Here is a 16,984-nt window from a genome sequence, read left to right on the forward strand (position 1 = left end):
ACAGACACACAGCCCTGTGCCAGTGTGGCCTCTCTCCTTCTACCTGCTATACTTCACCTGCTGCCCTTGTCCCACTTCAGCCACCAGGGCCCATCAGCAGTGGGGTCAAACTCCAGCCAAATTCCCCTACTCAGTGGGCATTTGGAAGGCATGTCCATCTACTGTCGCCCCAGAAGGTCAGTTGACCTGAACTTGACAGCAATCTGTTAATTCTATTTCAAATAAATAGAAAAATTGGAAAAATGGATTGGTAGCAGTTAATTAATGCAAAGCTGAGGAGGGATGGTGGCATGGTATATCCCAGGGGTGGCCAAACTGTGGCTCGGGAGCCACATGTGGCTCTTTCATACATATTGTGTGGCTCTCCAAGCCCCAAGGCATTTGCCTCTTTAAATCACTTCTCCAAGCCAAGCTAGCCAGCAGCTTGGAAAATGCATTTAAAGTTAAAGTTGCTTTCTTTGCACCTCTCCTCTCCCTCCCTCCCTCCCTCCCTCCCTCCCTCCCTCCCTTCCTTCCTTCCTTCCTTCCTTCCTTCCTTCCTTCCTTCCTTCCTTCCTTCCTTCCTTCCTTCCTTCCTTCCTTCCTTCCTTCCTTCCTTCCTTCCTTCCTTCCTTCCTTCCTTCCTTCCTTCCTTCCTTCCTCTGACATTCATGTCTTGCAGCTCTCAAGCAGCTGACTGCTACCGTCAATATTAATATAGGCAACATTTTACAACTGTTTACCGCACATTCAGCACAGGTGCATAAAGTCCTTATTTTGTGGCTTCCAGTACTTTAAAACTGGGTGTTACTGCTGGAATGTATTTCTTTAAGGCTGCGATTCCAAATCAAATGCTTGAAATTATGTGATGTGCATCTCTGAGGAAGGAACATCAGAAACGTTCTCATATCTGGAATAGAACGTCAGGGCGCAGCTGGTCTCAATGTAATTCTACAAAGAACAGATAGAGAGACTTTTCTTTAGCTTTTCGAGTACTGGAATCCACGAAATAAGGACGTTATGTGCCTGTAGTGAATGTGTGGTAAATAGCTGTAAAACACTGTGCATGTTAATATTGACTGTAGTACTGTTGAATGAACACTTTGGTGTTTATTGTTACTTTGTGTGGAAATTGTAATATTATGTGATAAAAAGGTAAAGGTAGTCTGCTGTGCAAGCACCAGTCGTTTCCAACTCTGGGGTGACATTGCATCACAACATTTTCACGGCAGATTTTTTATGGGGTGGTTTGCCATTGCCTTCCCCAGTCATCTACACTTTCCCCCCAGCAAGCTGGGTACTCATTTTACCGACCTCGGAAGGATGGAAGGCTGAGTGAGCCTTGAGCTGGCTACCTGAACTAGCTTTCGCTGGGATCGAACTCAGGTCATGAGCAGAGAGCTTGGACTGCAGTGCTGCAGCTTTACCACTCTGTGCCATGGGGCTGCTTATTATGTGATACTTACTAGTAAATATTTTTCCTTATGATTTTGATAAAATTATTCATGGTGATTTTTGTATTTTTGTCCCAGGAAGGTTGTGGCATGCTCCCTGACACCAGCTCCTCTATGTTGTACAACATAGACCCTTCTCGCTTCGAAGACCTGAGTCTGGCGGGCACCTCTGAGGTTGGAGTTGCAGGTAGGGTAGAGGGGGGGAGGTGATCTTGGACTCAAGTTCAATCCCTGCCATCTCCAGGTGGAATTCTAGCAGGAGCTCCTTTGCATATCAGGCCACACACCCCTGACATAGCCAATCCTCCAAGAGCTTACAAAAAAGAGCCTTATAAGCTCTTGGAGGATTGGCTACATCAGGGGTGTGTGGCCTAATATGCAAAGGAGCTCCTGCTAGAATTCCACCCCTGACATAGCCAGTCCTCCAAGAGCTTACAAAAAAGAGTCTTATAAGCTCTTGGAGGATTGGCTACATCAGGGGTGTGTGGCCTAATATTCAAAGGAGCTCCTGCTAGAATTCCACCCCTGGCCATCTCCAACAAAAGGGATCAGGTAGTGAGTGATGTGTAAGACCTCCACTTGAGGCTCTGGAGAGCAGCTGCCAGTCTGAGTAGACAGTACTCAGACTGTGATCAACTGGTGATCTGTCGCAGTATAAGGCAGCTTTATCCTATTCTTCACATAAATGCCTTTCCCCTGATCTGTCCCTATCAGGTTACTTCATGGATCATGCCATAAAGCTGAAAGACATGCCGGTCAGGTAAGGATGTTTCACTTCTTCTTGGAAGACCGTTCAGAGCTTTTCTGTCTATGCGCAGTGTTTTGACCATAATAGAACTTTGACCACAGAATATCCAGAGGCTCAAGAAATCCAGTGCTGGGTTGGGGGCCCAAGAAATTTCCATGAGAACGAAATGTAGTGTTTCTTTCGTGTTTTTCAGATGTCTAGAGCACTTCAGGTGCATCATTTTCAGCTGTCTTGTCAACCGAGCCGAGCACGTGGCCACTCCCCATTTTCTCAAAGAGTGTAGCAGTCTCAGATGGTTGATGGAGCGCTCCATACTGAGGAGAGATTGCTAATGTTCTGATGATGATGATGATATTGGATTTATATCCCACCCTATACTCTGAATCTCAGAGCGGTCACAATCTCCTTTACCTCCCCCCCCCCACACACAACAGACACCCTGTGGGGTAGGTGGGGCTGAGAGAGCTCTTACAGCAGCTGCCCTTTCAAGGACAACTCCTGCAAGAGCTACGACTGACCCAAGGCCATTCCAGCAGGTGCAAGTGGAGGAGTGGGGAATCAAACCTGGTTCTCCCAGATAAGAGTCTGCACACTTAACCACTACACCAAACTGCACCCAGACAAGCCTGATTCTGTGGTGTGAGTAAATTATGGAAACTTCATGAGGTTTGTGTAATGTCAGACTTGGAATTCTAACTCAGATGAGAGTACTGGGTTTCCCCCCCTCATCCTCTAGGTATGGAGCAGGTGTCACTGGGAGTGTATGTGCAGGGGGAAGTATTTGTGAGTTTCCCGCACTGTGCAGGGGGTTGGACTGGATGACTCTGGAGGTCCCTTCCAGCTGTATGATTCTAAACTTCTGTAATCCAGACTAGTATAGTGCAGCACAAGTTTGTAAAAAGAACTTGAAACTTGTGCAAAAGCCAGTAATGGTGACGTCTGTTTAATGAGAGGGTGTATCTTTTGATTTAAGAAACGAAATTTAATTTAAATCCTTTTTGTTGCTATCCTATTTATTTAAAATGTTTTATTAGCTGCCCTTTTTTCCTTGTGGAGCTCAAGGTGGCTTTCAATATGAATAAAATACATAAAAGAGAGTACATAAAATATATAAAACCCAACATCTAAAATGGTTCCCCAATCTTTTTAAACCTGTGGCCACCTATGGAATTTTGACACAGCCTGATGGGTGGATCCACAAAATGGCTGCCACAAAGTGGGTGCTGCAGGAAGCCGAAGCAGTCCCAAAATGGCTGACACAGGTTCCCTTCAGTCACACGCTGAAGCTCCTTGTGCTGTAGTAACAGCTGCTGCCAAAGCAGCATTTTTAAAATTCTGCACAGCCAATCTGAACTCTTTGTTGGGCAAAAGCCCCTCCTGGCCACACCCCCTTTCTAAAAACACTTGGCAGGTGCCAGAAAAGATGTCAGTGGGCACCATGGTGCCTCCACACACCACATTGGGGACCCCTAAAATCCCAATTTAGGACTGCTTTAATCAAATGCAGTCATATATAAAAACTGGCTTCAGCTGCTTCCTGAAGATTGGAAGTGGGGTAGCCAGGCGTCTTAGGGAGATTGTTCCATAATTGTGGGGCCACCATGGAAAAGGCCTTCTCCTGTTTACTCACAAAATGAGCTCTTGGATTTATGAAAAAGTCAGGAGGACTACTCGCTGTAATCTTAATTCCCAGGTGGGAACATATGGGAAAAGTTGGTCTTAGAGGAAGATTTCCCCCCTGCCCCAAATAACAGCTAGATAGACCAGGCTTCCACTCCTACCTAATTTTTTCTGGGTTTTGCCAGACATCAGGAGAGTCAGAGAGGTCTGCAGGACGAAGAAGCTCTCCCTGTTCCCACTGGGAACTTACTCAACTGCTTCTTTTGGTTGGGAGGCAGGGGTGTTAGAGGTATTGTTTGGAAATTCAGTTTCTATATCCCAAACAGTCCAATGGATCGTTGGATCAAAATGAGATTTGAGAGCCTTTAAAAACAAAAACATTGTTTTATTTCTACAGGGATGGGGAACTGGAATGGAAAATAAGAAACTCTATAAGCTACATCTTATCTCTAAGAAAGTCACATTGCTAAGATGGAGATTCTTCCTTCTTGACCTCTTGCTACCTAGACAAAAGAAGTCACCTGACTAGCTGACCAATAGCATATACAAACAAACAGTCCTCCCTCGCCCCCCCCCCCCCGGGCTTTCTCTTCATTGGCAGACAGCCAAGTTCCTCTTCCTAGGTCAGGCAAACAGAGAAAGTGGTAAACAGTTTTAACCTTATAATGACTAGAACTTAGAACATTGCTGAAGACCTGCAGAACAGATACAGAATTCCAACAGGTCCAAGGTATCTTTAGTCCTAAGGACTAGGACCTTTATTTTCTTTCAAGTGACAGCCCCATTCTAGGCCTTCCTGTTCACATATACCCTCAGGGTCATTTTGCCTGCTGCCGGTCTCTCTCTCCTTCCCCTAGCTGCCTCTCCTTTCGTTGAGTCCTTCTCCTCTCTTCTTTTTGCCTTGGCCAGGACGGTCTGTTCCAGCACATGCTACAGAACTGAAACAAACACAGGGAAGGATCCATGGGGACTGTATAGAGTACACCAATTCACCAAGGTAACACTCATACAAACTGAGATGTGGCCTGAAATGCAAAAAGAGGGGAGAGTGGGGGGGTCTGTCTCACCATAGATGCACCCTGGTTTTGTGGGGGTTGAAAAAGAATTGGGGATCTTGCTGTTTTCAGGCAGAGCTGCATGAGTTCTGCCATTCCAAATGAGTGCAATGGAAGTGTGGAATTGTTGGAACCCTTCCAGTTTGATGTAGTGGTTAAGTGTGCGGACTCTTATCTGGGAGAACTGGGTTTGATTCCCCCCTCCTCCACTTGCAGCTGCTGGAATGGTCTTGGGTCAGCCATAGCTCTGGCAGAGGTTGTCCTTTAAAGGGCAGCTGCTGGGAGAGTCCTCTCAGCCTTACCCACCTCACAGGGTGTCTGTTGTGGGGGAGGAAGATAAAGGAGATTGGGAGCCACTCTGAGGTTCGGAGTGGAGGGCGGGATATAAATCCAATATCATCATTTTCTTCCTCCCACAATTTTTTCACTCCTCTGTGCTTAATGAGGCTGTCCTTCTCTTTTAGGTGGAAATGTTTGGGGTTACAGCAAACGAGACCGGGGAGGAGAGTGCGATCCTGCTGGAAGAATTTCTGGCTCTGCAGAAAGAGATCTTCTCCGAGCTGGGGTTACACTACAAGTAAGATAACATGCGGAACTCGTGGTGGGCATGGTGGGATCTGTGCTAGCCAATGCAACTCAGAAGAGAACATAAGAGAAGTCATGTTGGATCAGGCCAGTGGCCTATCCATTCCAACACACTGTGTCACACAGTGGCCAATGCCCAGAGGCCGTCAGGAGGTCCACCAGTGAGGCCAGAACTCCAGAAGCCCTCCCATTGTCGCCCACCAAGCAGACAGAGCATCACTGTCCCAGACAGAGTTCCATCGAGACCAGGGGTGTCAAACTCATTTATTATGAGGGCTGGATGTGACATAAATGAGACCTCGTTGGACCGGGACATGTCAGGTTGGGCCAAGCCATGTCAGGCTGGGCCATGTGTGTACCTATTTAAGATTAGGTAGCAGATATATAAATTTTATAAAGAACACAGACAAACACAAATATATATATATATATATATATATATATATAATATATATATATATATATATATATATATATATATATATATATTTAAAAACTTAAAACATGCTTAAACTGTTAGCACTCATTGGTCTTAAAGATGCTTTCTTTGTATCTCTACCATGGGATCCAGGGAACTGGGCAAAGGAAGCTCTGGCTTTTTCCTGCCTTCCCCAGGGGACTGGGGGAGAGCCTCTGCCAATAGAAGAGAGGCTTGGCTCAGTAGCTCTGCTGGAAAATAGAGAGAGCCTGGCAAAGCAAGCTATTCCTCCCCCCCTTCCTCCCCAAGGGAGGAGCCTCAGCCAATGGAGAAAATAGAGACTTTGCTCTGTAGCTCCTGTGCAGTTGAGCAAGCCTTGCAAAGCAAGCTGTGATGCAGAAGGAAGCAAGATATAGGGAGAAGGAAGCAGATGATAGCCAGTTGTTCAGGGCCCTGATAGAAGCCCTCCAGGTGCCTGATTCGGCCCCCAAACTGCATGTTTGACACCCCTGATCTATTAGTGGCTGCTAGTGGCTAGCAGCCACTAATAGACCTCTGTCCCAGATGTTTCTCCAGTTCCCTCTTGAAGCTGTCTGTTTATAGCCTCCACCACTTCCTGTGGCAGTGAATTCTACATGAATTACTCATGGCAGGTGCGGTGGAATCAGTCTAAGCTGCTGCAAGGGATGCTGTCTGTTTTGGCTGGTGTGAGCTGGCCCGCTAGCCCAGTCATTTGGCACAGCAGCCTGAGTCTCTCGGGTTCCGCTTTGAGCATCTGTCTTGGAGAGCGCAGCCAGCAGGCTGGGACTCAACAGCTCTGGTTGGGCTTAACTGCTGAAAAGAACACCTGGAAATACGTCGGAGCTCCTGCTAAACGGGCCCAAGTTGCCACTGAAATGTGTTCTCCATCTTCAAGCCCTCCAAGGGCAAAGCAGAGCAATCAGGCGCTCACCCATTTTCCCAGCTCCTTCCCCGGCTGGCCTATTTGTCAGCAGTAATAACTGCTTTATATAGCGCCCACCCCCCAGCTGAGCCCTCTAGGGGTCCATGGCTTGTTGTGTCTTGTTCAATAAGCATCTCATTAAGGTCTAATTGTTAAGAGGCCTGGGGAAGTGCAGTGAATCGGTAGGTCTCTTTAAAACGCCTGGAATATTAAAGGCCTTTGGGTGCTTGTTGTAAGGGGGTGGGGAGAATCAGCATTTTCCAGGTACACCTGGTACAACTAGGGATTTTTGTATAGGCGTTATTGCATTTTGTGTGTCCACAGCCAGGGAAGAAGCCAACCACAGTTAATAGTGGGAATGCAAAAGACCCCAGGTTTGATCCTCTGAGCCTACAGTTCAAAAGGGGACCAGGCAGTAATCTGGGGTTCCCAACTTTTTGGAGACTCGGGGCACCACTGGAATTCTGACATAGAGTGGTGGGCGCAGCCACAAAATGAAGAAGAAGAAGACTGCAGATTTATACCCCGCCCTCCTCTCTGAATCAGAGACTCAGAGCAGCTCACAATCTCCTACATCTTCTCCCCTCACAACAGACACCCTGTGAGGTGGGTGGGGCTGAGAGGGCTCTCCCAGCAGCTGCCCTTTCAAGGACAACTCCTGCAAGAGCTTCCAGCACCTGCAAGTAGAGGAATGGGAAATCAAATCCGGTTCTCCCAGATAAGAATCTGCACACTCAACCACTACACCAAACTGGCTCTCAGTGTAGAGGAGGAAATGCCCTGGGAAAGAGGAGCAGGACAGAATAAAACCGACACTGCAGTGACAACTGCTGCCCACAACAGGCTTATTTCAATCTGCACAGCCTGTCAGATCTCCGATGGCCAATCAGAAGCCTTATTGCACAAGAGACCCACCTGGCCCCACTCAGTTTCTAAACACATGGTGGGCTCCAGAAGAGGTGTCGTTGGGGACCTCTGCAGTATGTGATGTGAAAGAACCCCTGGAGAACCACTTGCCAGTCTGAATTGACAGTACTGACCCTGATGGACCAAAGTTCTGGTTCAGTAGAAGGAGCTTTGTGCCCATTCAGGGAACTGGGCCGTGTGCCTTCTGGTAAGCTTCAAGCACGCCTGACGTAGAGGCTTCAGATAAGCAACTGAGTCTAAAGGCAGAGCAAGTCCCTCCTTCCTTCCCAGCATTACCAGGTAGAAAGACTGGCAGAGACGGCATGCTATGCCCTAGCCCACTAGATCAGCTGGCCAAGGGCTGGCTGAATGCCACAGCTGCTGCTTCTGCCCTCAACTGGCCTTTCTCTTTCCCAACAGGGTTCTGGATATGCCCTCCCAGGAACTGGGCCTGCCTGCCTACAGGAAGTTTGACATCGAGGCCTGGATGCCAGGCCGGGGCACATACGGAGAGGTGAGAGGCAAAGAAGGAGAAAGTGGCCTGCCCCTTAGCATAGGCATTCCACAAGCAATGACTCATCTAGCTTTGTCCTGAAGGGTCAGTGGAATGCATCCCATAGTTTCCTTCTCAAGAGGAGCTATTGATAAGTGCCAGGGTAAAGCTAGCCAAAGCTCCTCCACTTGCAGCTGCTGGAATGGCCTTGGGTTAGCCATGGCTCTCGTAGGAGTTGTCCTTGAAAGGGCAGCTTTTGGGAGAGCTCTCAGCCCCACCCACCTCACAGGGTGTCTGTTGTGGGGGGAGAAGATAAAGGAGATTGTAAGCCACTCTGAGTCTCTGTTCAGAGAGAAGGGCAGGGTATAAATCTGCAATTCTTCTTCTTCTAAATCTTGGTGTGTTTGGCAGCGGGCTATTACCCCCGATCTAGTTGCATTGAAACAGAGATTCATTGAAAGAAGACACAACCAAAAAGAGAAATCACCATGAAAAATAACTAGATTACACTCATTCGATTTTATACTGCCATATTCTTCTTACAGATATCCTGTTGTATTTACGTGTTCACAATAAACCACAGAACTGCTATCTCAAAGTCCTTCAGAAAGTCCAGTGTCCACCCCACTCAAGGGGAAGTAAAGTGCTTACATTGGTTCCTGCAATAAAGTGCTTGTATTATATAGATACTATTCTCTGAAAACTGTGCTTGCCAGGATTTCCGGTTCTTTGAAATGATTTTGGTCATGGATATTGTTCTGGTGCCTTTTTGAAAAAGCCCTGAAGAAATGTTTTTCCAGAGGTCAACAGCTGCCATCAGAGGAAGAACAAGAACATCCATACTCCATGTTACGTGAAAACCTTCTCTCATTTCTTTATAGTGTCCTACGACTTTCTGTATAGCACAAGCACTTTATTGCAAGAACCAACGTAAGCCGATCTAGAACCTGATCTAGTTGCAGCTGGTCTTCCAAGTCAGTCCCCCTTTGCGGAACTGTGAGCTGTGCACAACAAGACAAGAACGTCCGTTTTTGTTGGGGTTTCGCTGGGAAGTTGCATCCAACTGATGGCAGCCCTGTAGGTTTTCAAGGCAAGAGATGTTCAGAGGTGGTTTGCCGTTGCCTGCCTCTGCACAGCAACCCTGGACTTCCTTAGTGGTCCCCCTTCCAAGTATGACCTTGGGGCGACCCTGCTTAGCTTCCAAGAATTGACCAAAATCAGGCTAATCTGGGCCATCCAGATCAGGGCATCTGTTTTGTTAGGTACATCTAAATCAGGGGGCAGCTTTCCTCCCCCCCTTGCAATGCCGCCCCCAAACATGGGACTCTGCTCCACCCAAAGCCGTGAACAGCAACTCTTCATTCAAAGAAGAAAGTGTAAAGGTTGCGCTCAGGCGTGCTGCCAGAGCAGGGTTTACGGTTTTCCTGAGAGAAGCCACCACCACTCTGCCTTCTCTCAGATTGTAGCCATAAGAACATAAGAGAAGCCCTGTTGGATCAGGCCAATGGCCCATCCAGTGCAACACTCCGTGTCACACAGTGGCCAAAACCCAGGCGCCATCAGGACGTTCCCCAGTGGAGCCAAAACTCCAGAAGCACTCCCACTGTTGCCCCTCCCAAGCACCCAGAATACAGAGCATCACTGCCTCAGATAGAGAGTTCCAACAATACACTGTGGCTAAGAGCCACTGATGGACCTCTACTCCATATGTTTATCCAATCCCCTCTTGAAGCTGGCTATGCTTGTAGCCGCCGCCACCTCCTGTGGCAGGGAATTCCATGTGTTAATCACCCTTTGGGTGAAGAAGGACTTCCTTTCATCCGTTCTAACCCAACTGTGGCCTTTATGCTGTCAAGCATCGTGGGAGAAGTACGATGTCCCCAATATGCTGAGGCCATCCAGCCCCCCATTTCACAGTTACGTCAGAATGATTTTTGAGATTGCTTAGAATGCTCTTTTTGGCTCCCACCCCAACCCAGCCATTTTCTCTCTGCCAGATCTCCAGCGCCTCCAACTGCACAGACTACCAGAGCCGGCGGCTGAGCATCATGTACTACAACAGGCAGAGGCAGCTCCATTATGCTCATACGGTGAGTGCCGGCCGTTTGATTATGGCATTTAAACCCCCTCTTCAGACTGCTGTGGTGGCACACGTGGGGACCTCCCAGGAGGCCTCCTGTCCAGGCTCCAGCCAGACTTCAGCTGCTTTGAGTTCATTGAAGGGTTTTCACATCAGGGTGTTCACATGAGATGGGTGGGTGTTTGAGGCAGGGGGCAGAAAAGCCTCCACATTGGCCCTTGGGTCCCCTTTTGTCATTCTTGTCATCATGCTGTGGTGACTAAAGGGAACCTCCACATTCAGAGGCACTGAATGTCAGACCCAGAGGCAAGGAACAGACACGTAAAGTTCAAGGTCTTTATTCCAGCATCATAGGCAGGTACAGGCGTTGTCGGAACTGGCTCTCCCGCCAGTTCTCTCTGTTATAATCCCTTGCCTTGATCGTTACAATTCAAGCCAAGCGCACCAAGCTGCAGCGGGGATTTTGTGCAGGTTCCTTCCTACTCTATCATCACCCCAGGTGCCTGTTATCTGCCACATCTCCACTGGCTCCCTTGACCTTGGTTGCATAGTAACGTGCGAGTTCCCAGACATGCCACCCTCCCTCTAGATAAGCAGCGAGGATGCTTCAAAGCAATCAGCATAGCAAGCACAAGCGTTAGCATTGTGTAACTGTTAACCATTTGGCAAGAGGAACAAAGATGGAGTGACTCTTGACACTAAACCTCTGAATCCCAAAGCCAGGAGGCAACATCAGGGGCAGGCCTTGGCTTCTCTGCCCTGCTGTAGGCCCTTCAGAGGAACTGGTTGGCCACTGTGTGAGATTTATTTGTTTGTTTGTCGTATTCGATTTATAGCCTGCCCTTTCCTAAATGGGCTCTGAGCGGGTAACAACGATCAATAATACAAAGCTCAAACCATGTCTTGTTAGCCGCCCTGAGCCTGCCTTGGCAGGGAGGGCGGGATATAAATAAAAGTTTATTATTATTATTATTATTATTATTATTATTATTATTATTATTATTATTATTATTATTAAATCAGATTCATATAATAAAACAATATAAAAACCAGGGGTGGAATCCTAGCAGGAGCTCCTTTGCATATTAGGCCACACACCCCTGATGTAGCCAATCCTCCAAGAACTTACAAGGCTCTTTTTTGTAAGCTCTTGGTGGATTGGCTACATCAGGGGGGTGCAGCCTAATATGCAAAGGAGCTCCTCCTAGAATTCCACCCTTGATGAAAACAATATAACAAACTCTAATTCTGCAGTTGGTGGTATCAGTTGCCTCCACTCCTTCCACATATCCCCCAGCTGGTATAAGATAAATGGCTCAACAAGAGTTATTTCATCGGGGCCCCTGCAGTGGGGAGGCCACTGGTCTCAGCCAGCAAGGCTCTTCTTAGGTTCTTGTGCCACCAAACTTGAAGAGATGTCCCATAGTGTCTGCTGGCAGGTGGGTGGGAGGATGGACAAGACCCTGCACCTTCTCTCTTGTTTCTCGACAGGTCAATGGCACAGCCTGTGCCATCCCCCGAATGCTTATCGCCATCCTCGAGACCAACCAACGCAAGGTTTGTTCTGGCATCCAGAATATCCCTTTATCTCTATCTTTATTTCCAAAATTTATATCCCATCTTTCTGCCCTAACAAAGGCCACCAAGGCAGCTAACAATTTAAAATACATACTGCAGGGGTCCTCAGCGTGGCGCCTGTGTGTGCCGTGGTGCCTGCCAACAACTTTTCTGGTGCCCACCAAGTGGTTTAAGAAGTGGGTGGGTCCAGGAAGGGTTTTTGAAGATTTGATTGGCTGTGCAGATGTTTTAAAATGTTGCTTAGGCAGCAGCTGCCACCACAACACAAGGATAATCACTGTGTGACTGAAGTTAAGTTGGGGCAGCCATTTTGTGCCTGGTATCGCCTCCCATGGCAGCCATTTTGTTGCTGCACCCACAACACTGTCAGAATTCCCAAGGTCCCCACAAGCTCCAAAAGGCTCGGGACACCTGACGTATAAGATAAAATTAACATTATAAGAATTATTAAAGTCAACACCCTAACCATACACCATGAGAACCATTTTTCAGAGAGTTTAAAAAAAGTTAAAATATAATACAAAACTGTTAACATCCACACCATGCATAAAAATGTTGGTTAGGAAGGAGAGATCATTGAGGGAATGCCAAATGAAACCAAAAAGTCTTCACTTTATTTTAAAAGTTATTAATGTGAAATAAGAGTACAGGATTTTCGGAGGAGTGTTTGTATTGCAAGTGGATTTCCTTGCATAGTGGAAACGAAAGATAAGACTTGCCCTCTTTTCCCTTCCAAAGAACCTGAAAGCCGGATCAGCCCTCTTGTCACTTTACCTGTCAACAGGTCTGCTGTGCAGCTGGGTTTCTCTTCTCCTCCCCCACCCTGCATATGTCAGGCTTCTAGTTCTCATGGTGCATTCTGTTCCTCTCCTGTGGCATCCGAAGTTGGTTTCTCTGTTGAGATGTCCCTGCTGCATTGCTTCCCTCTCTTGCCAGGCATGGCTGGCTGTAAAGGAAGCGTGTTGTGCTGTCTACAATAGAGAATATTGCAATAGCCTTTGTAACAGCTGTGTTGGTTTGTGCACATGTGAAAAAGGTTGGGAACCCTCTCAGAAACACCCCCCCCCACCTTCCAAACAAGGGCCTTAAGAGGGAGCTGGGATGCAAAAGCATTTTGTATATGCTCACAGGCACTCTTGATGGTAGATTTCACCAGAACCCATGGAGGAGAGTGGCCAAGAGCCTGAACACTGTGCTAGGAAGTCCCCACTTCAAGCCTTGCCTCAGCTCATGGAAGCAAGCCACTCTCCCAGGCCCATAGACTCACCTCCCCAGCAGGGGGCAGTAGCAAACAGCCATCTTTCAGCACTCTTGCAGAGTGTCCAAAGTTGGTATAGATGCCATCTGTTCCCCAGTCAAATTGCTCTGTGACTGCAACTTGGTGTGCCTAGCTAAAGCAAAGACTGGCACGCTCTGCTGACCCATTTTTATGTCATGTAAATCAGGAATCCTCAACCTTTTTGAGCCTGCGGGCACTTTAGGAATTGGAATGCAGCATGTGGGTGCAGCCACAAAATGGCTGCCACAGGAGGCAGAGCTAGCCACAAAATGGCTGCCACAGCTGATCTCCAGTCACACGCTGAGGTTCCTAGTGCTGTGGGGGCAACTGCTGCCCAAGCAAACTTCTAAAAAAAGATCTGCACAGCCAATCAGCTCTTCAGTGGCCAACAAGAAGCCTCGTCTACATTCTAAAAGCACTTGGCATGTGCCTGGGAAGATGTTGGTGGGCACCATGTTGTGGACCCCTGATGCAGACAATGAAAAAGAGGTTCTGGGCCTGCTACAGCAGTTTTAACTCTCTGTCCCTCCATCTCCTACCTGCAGGATGGCAGCGTTTGGGTGCCGGAGGTCCTGCAGCCGCTGATGGGCATGGAGGTCATCGGCAAACCTGGCTACACCCCACTGAAATACATCGGCCCCAACCAGCCCAAGAAGCACTGACTTGGCAGCCAGAAAAATGAGGGGAGGGGGGTGCTGGAAGAGAGCGGAGAGGGCTGTGACCCTTCAAGATCCAGACTGGGTGGGGGGCAGGGACAGACAAGCCATCTCTGGGGCAAGAGTGAGGTCACTGCTGGGGTGTGTTGCTTTCTGGTGACAGCAGGAGAGGGGGGGCCTTAAATGCTGGCATCAAATTGGCCCGCACACACCTCTTTCTGTGTAAGAAACGTGGATGGAGAGGGCTCGCAGACTTCTGTGCATCTGGCACATTGTGATTTGGAGACTCGACATCCATCCCAAGGTGGCGGAAGTCTGAGATGCCCAGAGCTTTTCCAGAAGAGCCAGGTTCCCAGTGTCGCATGCCTCCCCTGGACCTGACACACGATTGTATATGCATTGGAAAGGGGTGTTCCAGTTTTCCTATCTGGTGCTCCCAAATGAGCTGAAATCTGACTTTCTCTCCTCTGTGTTGTCCTTTTAAACCCCCGTCGCACCTGCCCAGGCTGGGAGCTCTTCTGTTGGAGGAGCCAGTTTTTGGTTTTGGCAGAAGAGGACAAACGGGAGGAGACACTCCCTTAATAAAGGCGACTGGTTTCTAGGAAAAAAGGACTTGTTTCTATTAATCAATCCTCATGTTCTGCTTTTCCACTTCCTTCACATCTCGTTGAGGTTTCTTTGAAAAGCTGAAACGTGTTCATGTCCAGCATATAAATCTCATTAACAAGGAAAACGGAGCCTAACCTTGAATTCAGTCATATTTATCAAATTCAAAGAACCTTTAATGACATAAAAGACCGGAATAAAAGTACAGGCAGAATCAGAATGGGTAAAATCCAGTAAAAGTTATACTGTCCAAAAGGCAGTCAAAACAATATCATAGAAAAGCAATGCATAGAAGCAAAATTGGTCAAATTGGTCTTTGCCTAGAAATAGAATAGCCCTTGTGCAGTACAAAAGCCAAATGCTCAGCAACTAGTTCTGTCAAGCTGGGGAAATTATCAGCAAGTAAATACTGGGTAGTACTTTCTGGAAGGCTGGAAAATTAGAGATTCTTATTACTTCCCCTTTCTTCTGAGGAATAGGCTTATCTTCCTCAGACTGGTGTAGATCAGGGGTGGCAAAATGTGACCCTTTCACACATACTGTGTGGCTGTTGAAACCCCCACCACCCCACCAGCCAGGTTGGATAAGACATTTCTCTCTTTCAATCACTTCTCCAACCTAAATCAGCTGGTGGCTTGGATAACATTTAAAGCTGCTTTCTTTCCACCTTTCTCCCCTCTTCCCTCCCACCATCTATTTGCCTTCCTTCCTTGCTGTCTTGCAGCTCTCAAACATCGGATGTTCACGTCTTGTGGCTCTCAAACATCTGACACTTATTCCGTGTGGCTCTTATGTTAAGCAAGTTTGGCCACCCCTGGTGTAGATGGCTCTGTTTTATTTGATTTCCACAACCACCCTGTGAGGTAGGTTAGCTGTGAAGATAGTGATTAATCATTATACCCCACTGTCTGCCTCAGTCAGGTATTAACCACTTACGCAAACAAATAGACAAAAATTAAATGGCTGCCCAGTGTCACACATATGAAGCTGCCTTGTACCAAATCAGACCCTCAGTCCATCCAGGTCAGTATTGTCTACTCAGACTGGCAGCAGCTCTCCAGGGTCTCTACTTAAGGTGTTTCTCGTCACTTAAGTAGAGATGGACCCGGGAGATGAACCTTCTGCGTGCTAAGCAGAGGCTCTACAACAGTGCCATGACCTCTCCGCAAAAACACACAGGAAGCTGCCTTATATTGAATCAAATCTGTGGTCATCAAGGTTAGTATTATCTTATTATCAATGGTTACTAGTCATGGTGACTGAGGGGGGGCCTCCATATTCAGAGGCGCTAATACTCTTGAGTCCCAGTGCCAGGAGGCAATGTTCAGGGAAAGACCTTGGCCTCTATATGCCCTGTTGTTGACTAGATGGACCCTCACTGGTCTGATCCAGCAGGGCTCTTATGTTCTTTTCAGGGGAAGGCCTCAGCCTCTCTGCCCTGTTGTTGGCCCTCCAGAGGAACTGGTTGGCCCCTGTGTGAGACAAGAGGCTGCACTAGATGGCCCCTTCCTGGTCTGATTCAGCAGGGCTCTTCTGAGGTTCTTCTCAGGGGAAGGCCTCGGCGTCTCTGCCCTGTTGTTTGCCCTCCAGAGGAACTGGCTGGCCACTGTGTGAGACAGGAGGCTGGACTAGATGGACCCTCCCTGGTCTGATCCAGCAGGGCTCTTCTGATGTTCTCAGGGGAAGGCCTCAGCCTCTCTGCCCTGTTGTTGGCCCTCCAGAGGAACTGGTTGGCCCCTGTGTGAGACAGGAGGCTGGACTAGATGGACCCTCCCTGGTCAGACCCAGCAGGGTTCTGATGTTCTTCTCAGGGGAAGGCCTCAGCCTCTCTGCCCTATTGTTGGGCTTTTCTTATGTTCTTAGTATTGCCTATTTAGACTGGCAGCAACTCTCCAGGATTTCAGGCAGAGAAGGGTCTTTCCCGTTATCTGCTGCCTGCTCCTTTTAACTGGAGATGCCGGGGATTGAACTTGGGACCATCTGCATGCCAAGCAGATGCTGTACCACTGAGCCACAACCCCTCCCCTCCTGCTCACACCAACATGAGATACAGTTCTTCCACTGAGCAACAGCTTCCCAAGCGCGTGCCATCTCTGGAGAGGTGTCGGGACCCAGACAGGCGTGGTGTACTCAAGTGCTTAAGTGACATTTGGGATAAGGATTGCAGTTTTTCAGACAACCTTTAAGAAGTGGAAGAGGCTTCCTCAGAAGGTGAGTTTTCCTCCTGTGGAGGTTTCTAAAAAAGAGGTTAGATGGACATCTGACAGCAATGCTGATTCTGTGCGCTTGGGCAGATCACGAAAGGGAGGGCAGGAAGGGGTGAACCAGTGCTTGGCTCTTGTGGCCTTTTCTTACAAGCCCAGGGAAATGCCAATTGCCACTTCTGGTGTGAGGCCAAATTGGCTCAGGGATCCTGGAGGCTTTTTGTGTTCCTCTGGCCATAGAGCAGGGGTCACTGGGAGAGTGTGGGGGTGGGGTAGATGTGAATTTCCAGCATTGCACATGGGGTTGGACTAGATGGCCTCATGAGGTCCTCTCCCATCTCTGTTTTCTGATCTCCCTTTTTTTGTCTATCCCTTTATGA

The 16,984-nt window shown here is 48.1% G+C and overlaps 1 protein-coding gene across 1 annotated transcript in view; it reads left to right on the top strand.

The window, feature by feature from the left end:
* SARS2 (seryl-tRNA synthetase 2, mitochondrial) overlaps positions 1-14,403 on the top strand; it is a 29,198-nt gene extending 14,795 nt beyond the window's left edge. The window contains 8 exon segments of the mRNA XM_060257521.1: positions 1,512-1,620; positions 2,148-2,193; positions 4,711-4,798; positions 5,321-5,433; positions 8,129-8,222; positions 10,199-10,291; positions 11,773-11,838; positions 13,684-14,403. Of these exon segments, the coding sequence (XP_060113504.1) occupies positions 1,512-1,620; positions 2,148-2,193; positions 4,711-4,798; positions 5,321-5,433; positions 8,129-8,222; positions 10,199-10,291; positions 11,773-11,838; positions 13,684-13,800 (726 nt within the window). The 3' untranslated portion in view covers positions 13,801-14,403.
* Positions 14,404-16,984: the final 2,581 nt, after the last annotated feature.

Source organism: Heteronotia binoei, chromosome 17 (genome assembly GCF_032191835.1).
Source record: "Heteronotia binoei isolate CCM8104 ecotype False Entrance Well chromosome 17, APGP_CSIRO_Hbin_v1, whole genome shotgun sequence".
Classification (NCBI taxonomy): Eukaryota; Metazoa; Chordata; class Lepidosauria; order Squamata; family Gekkonidae; genus Heteronotia; species Heteronotia binoei.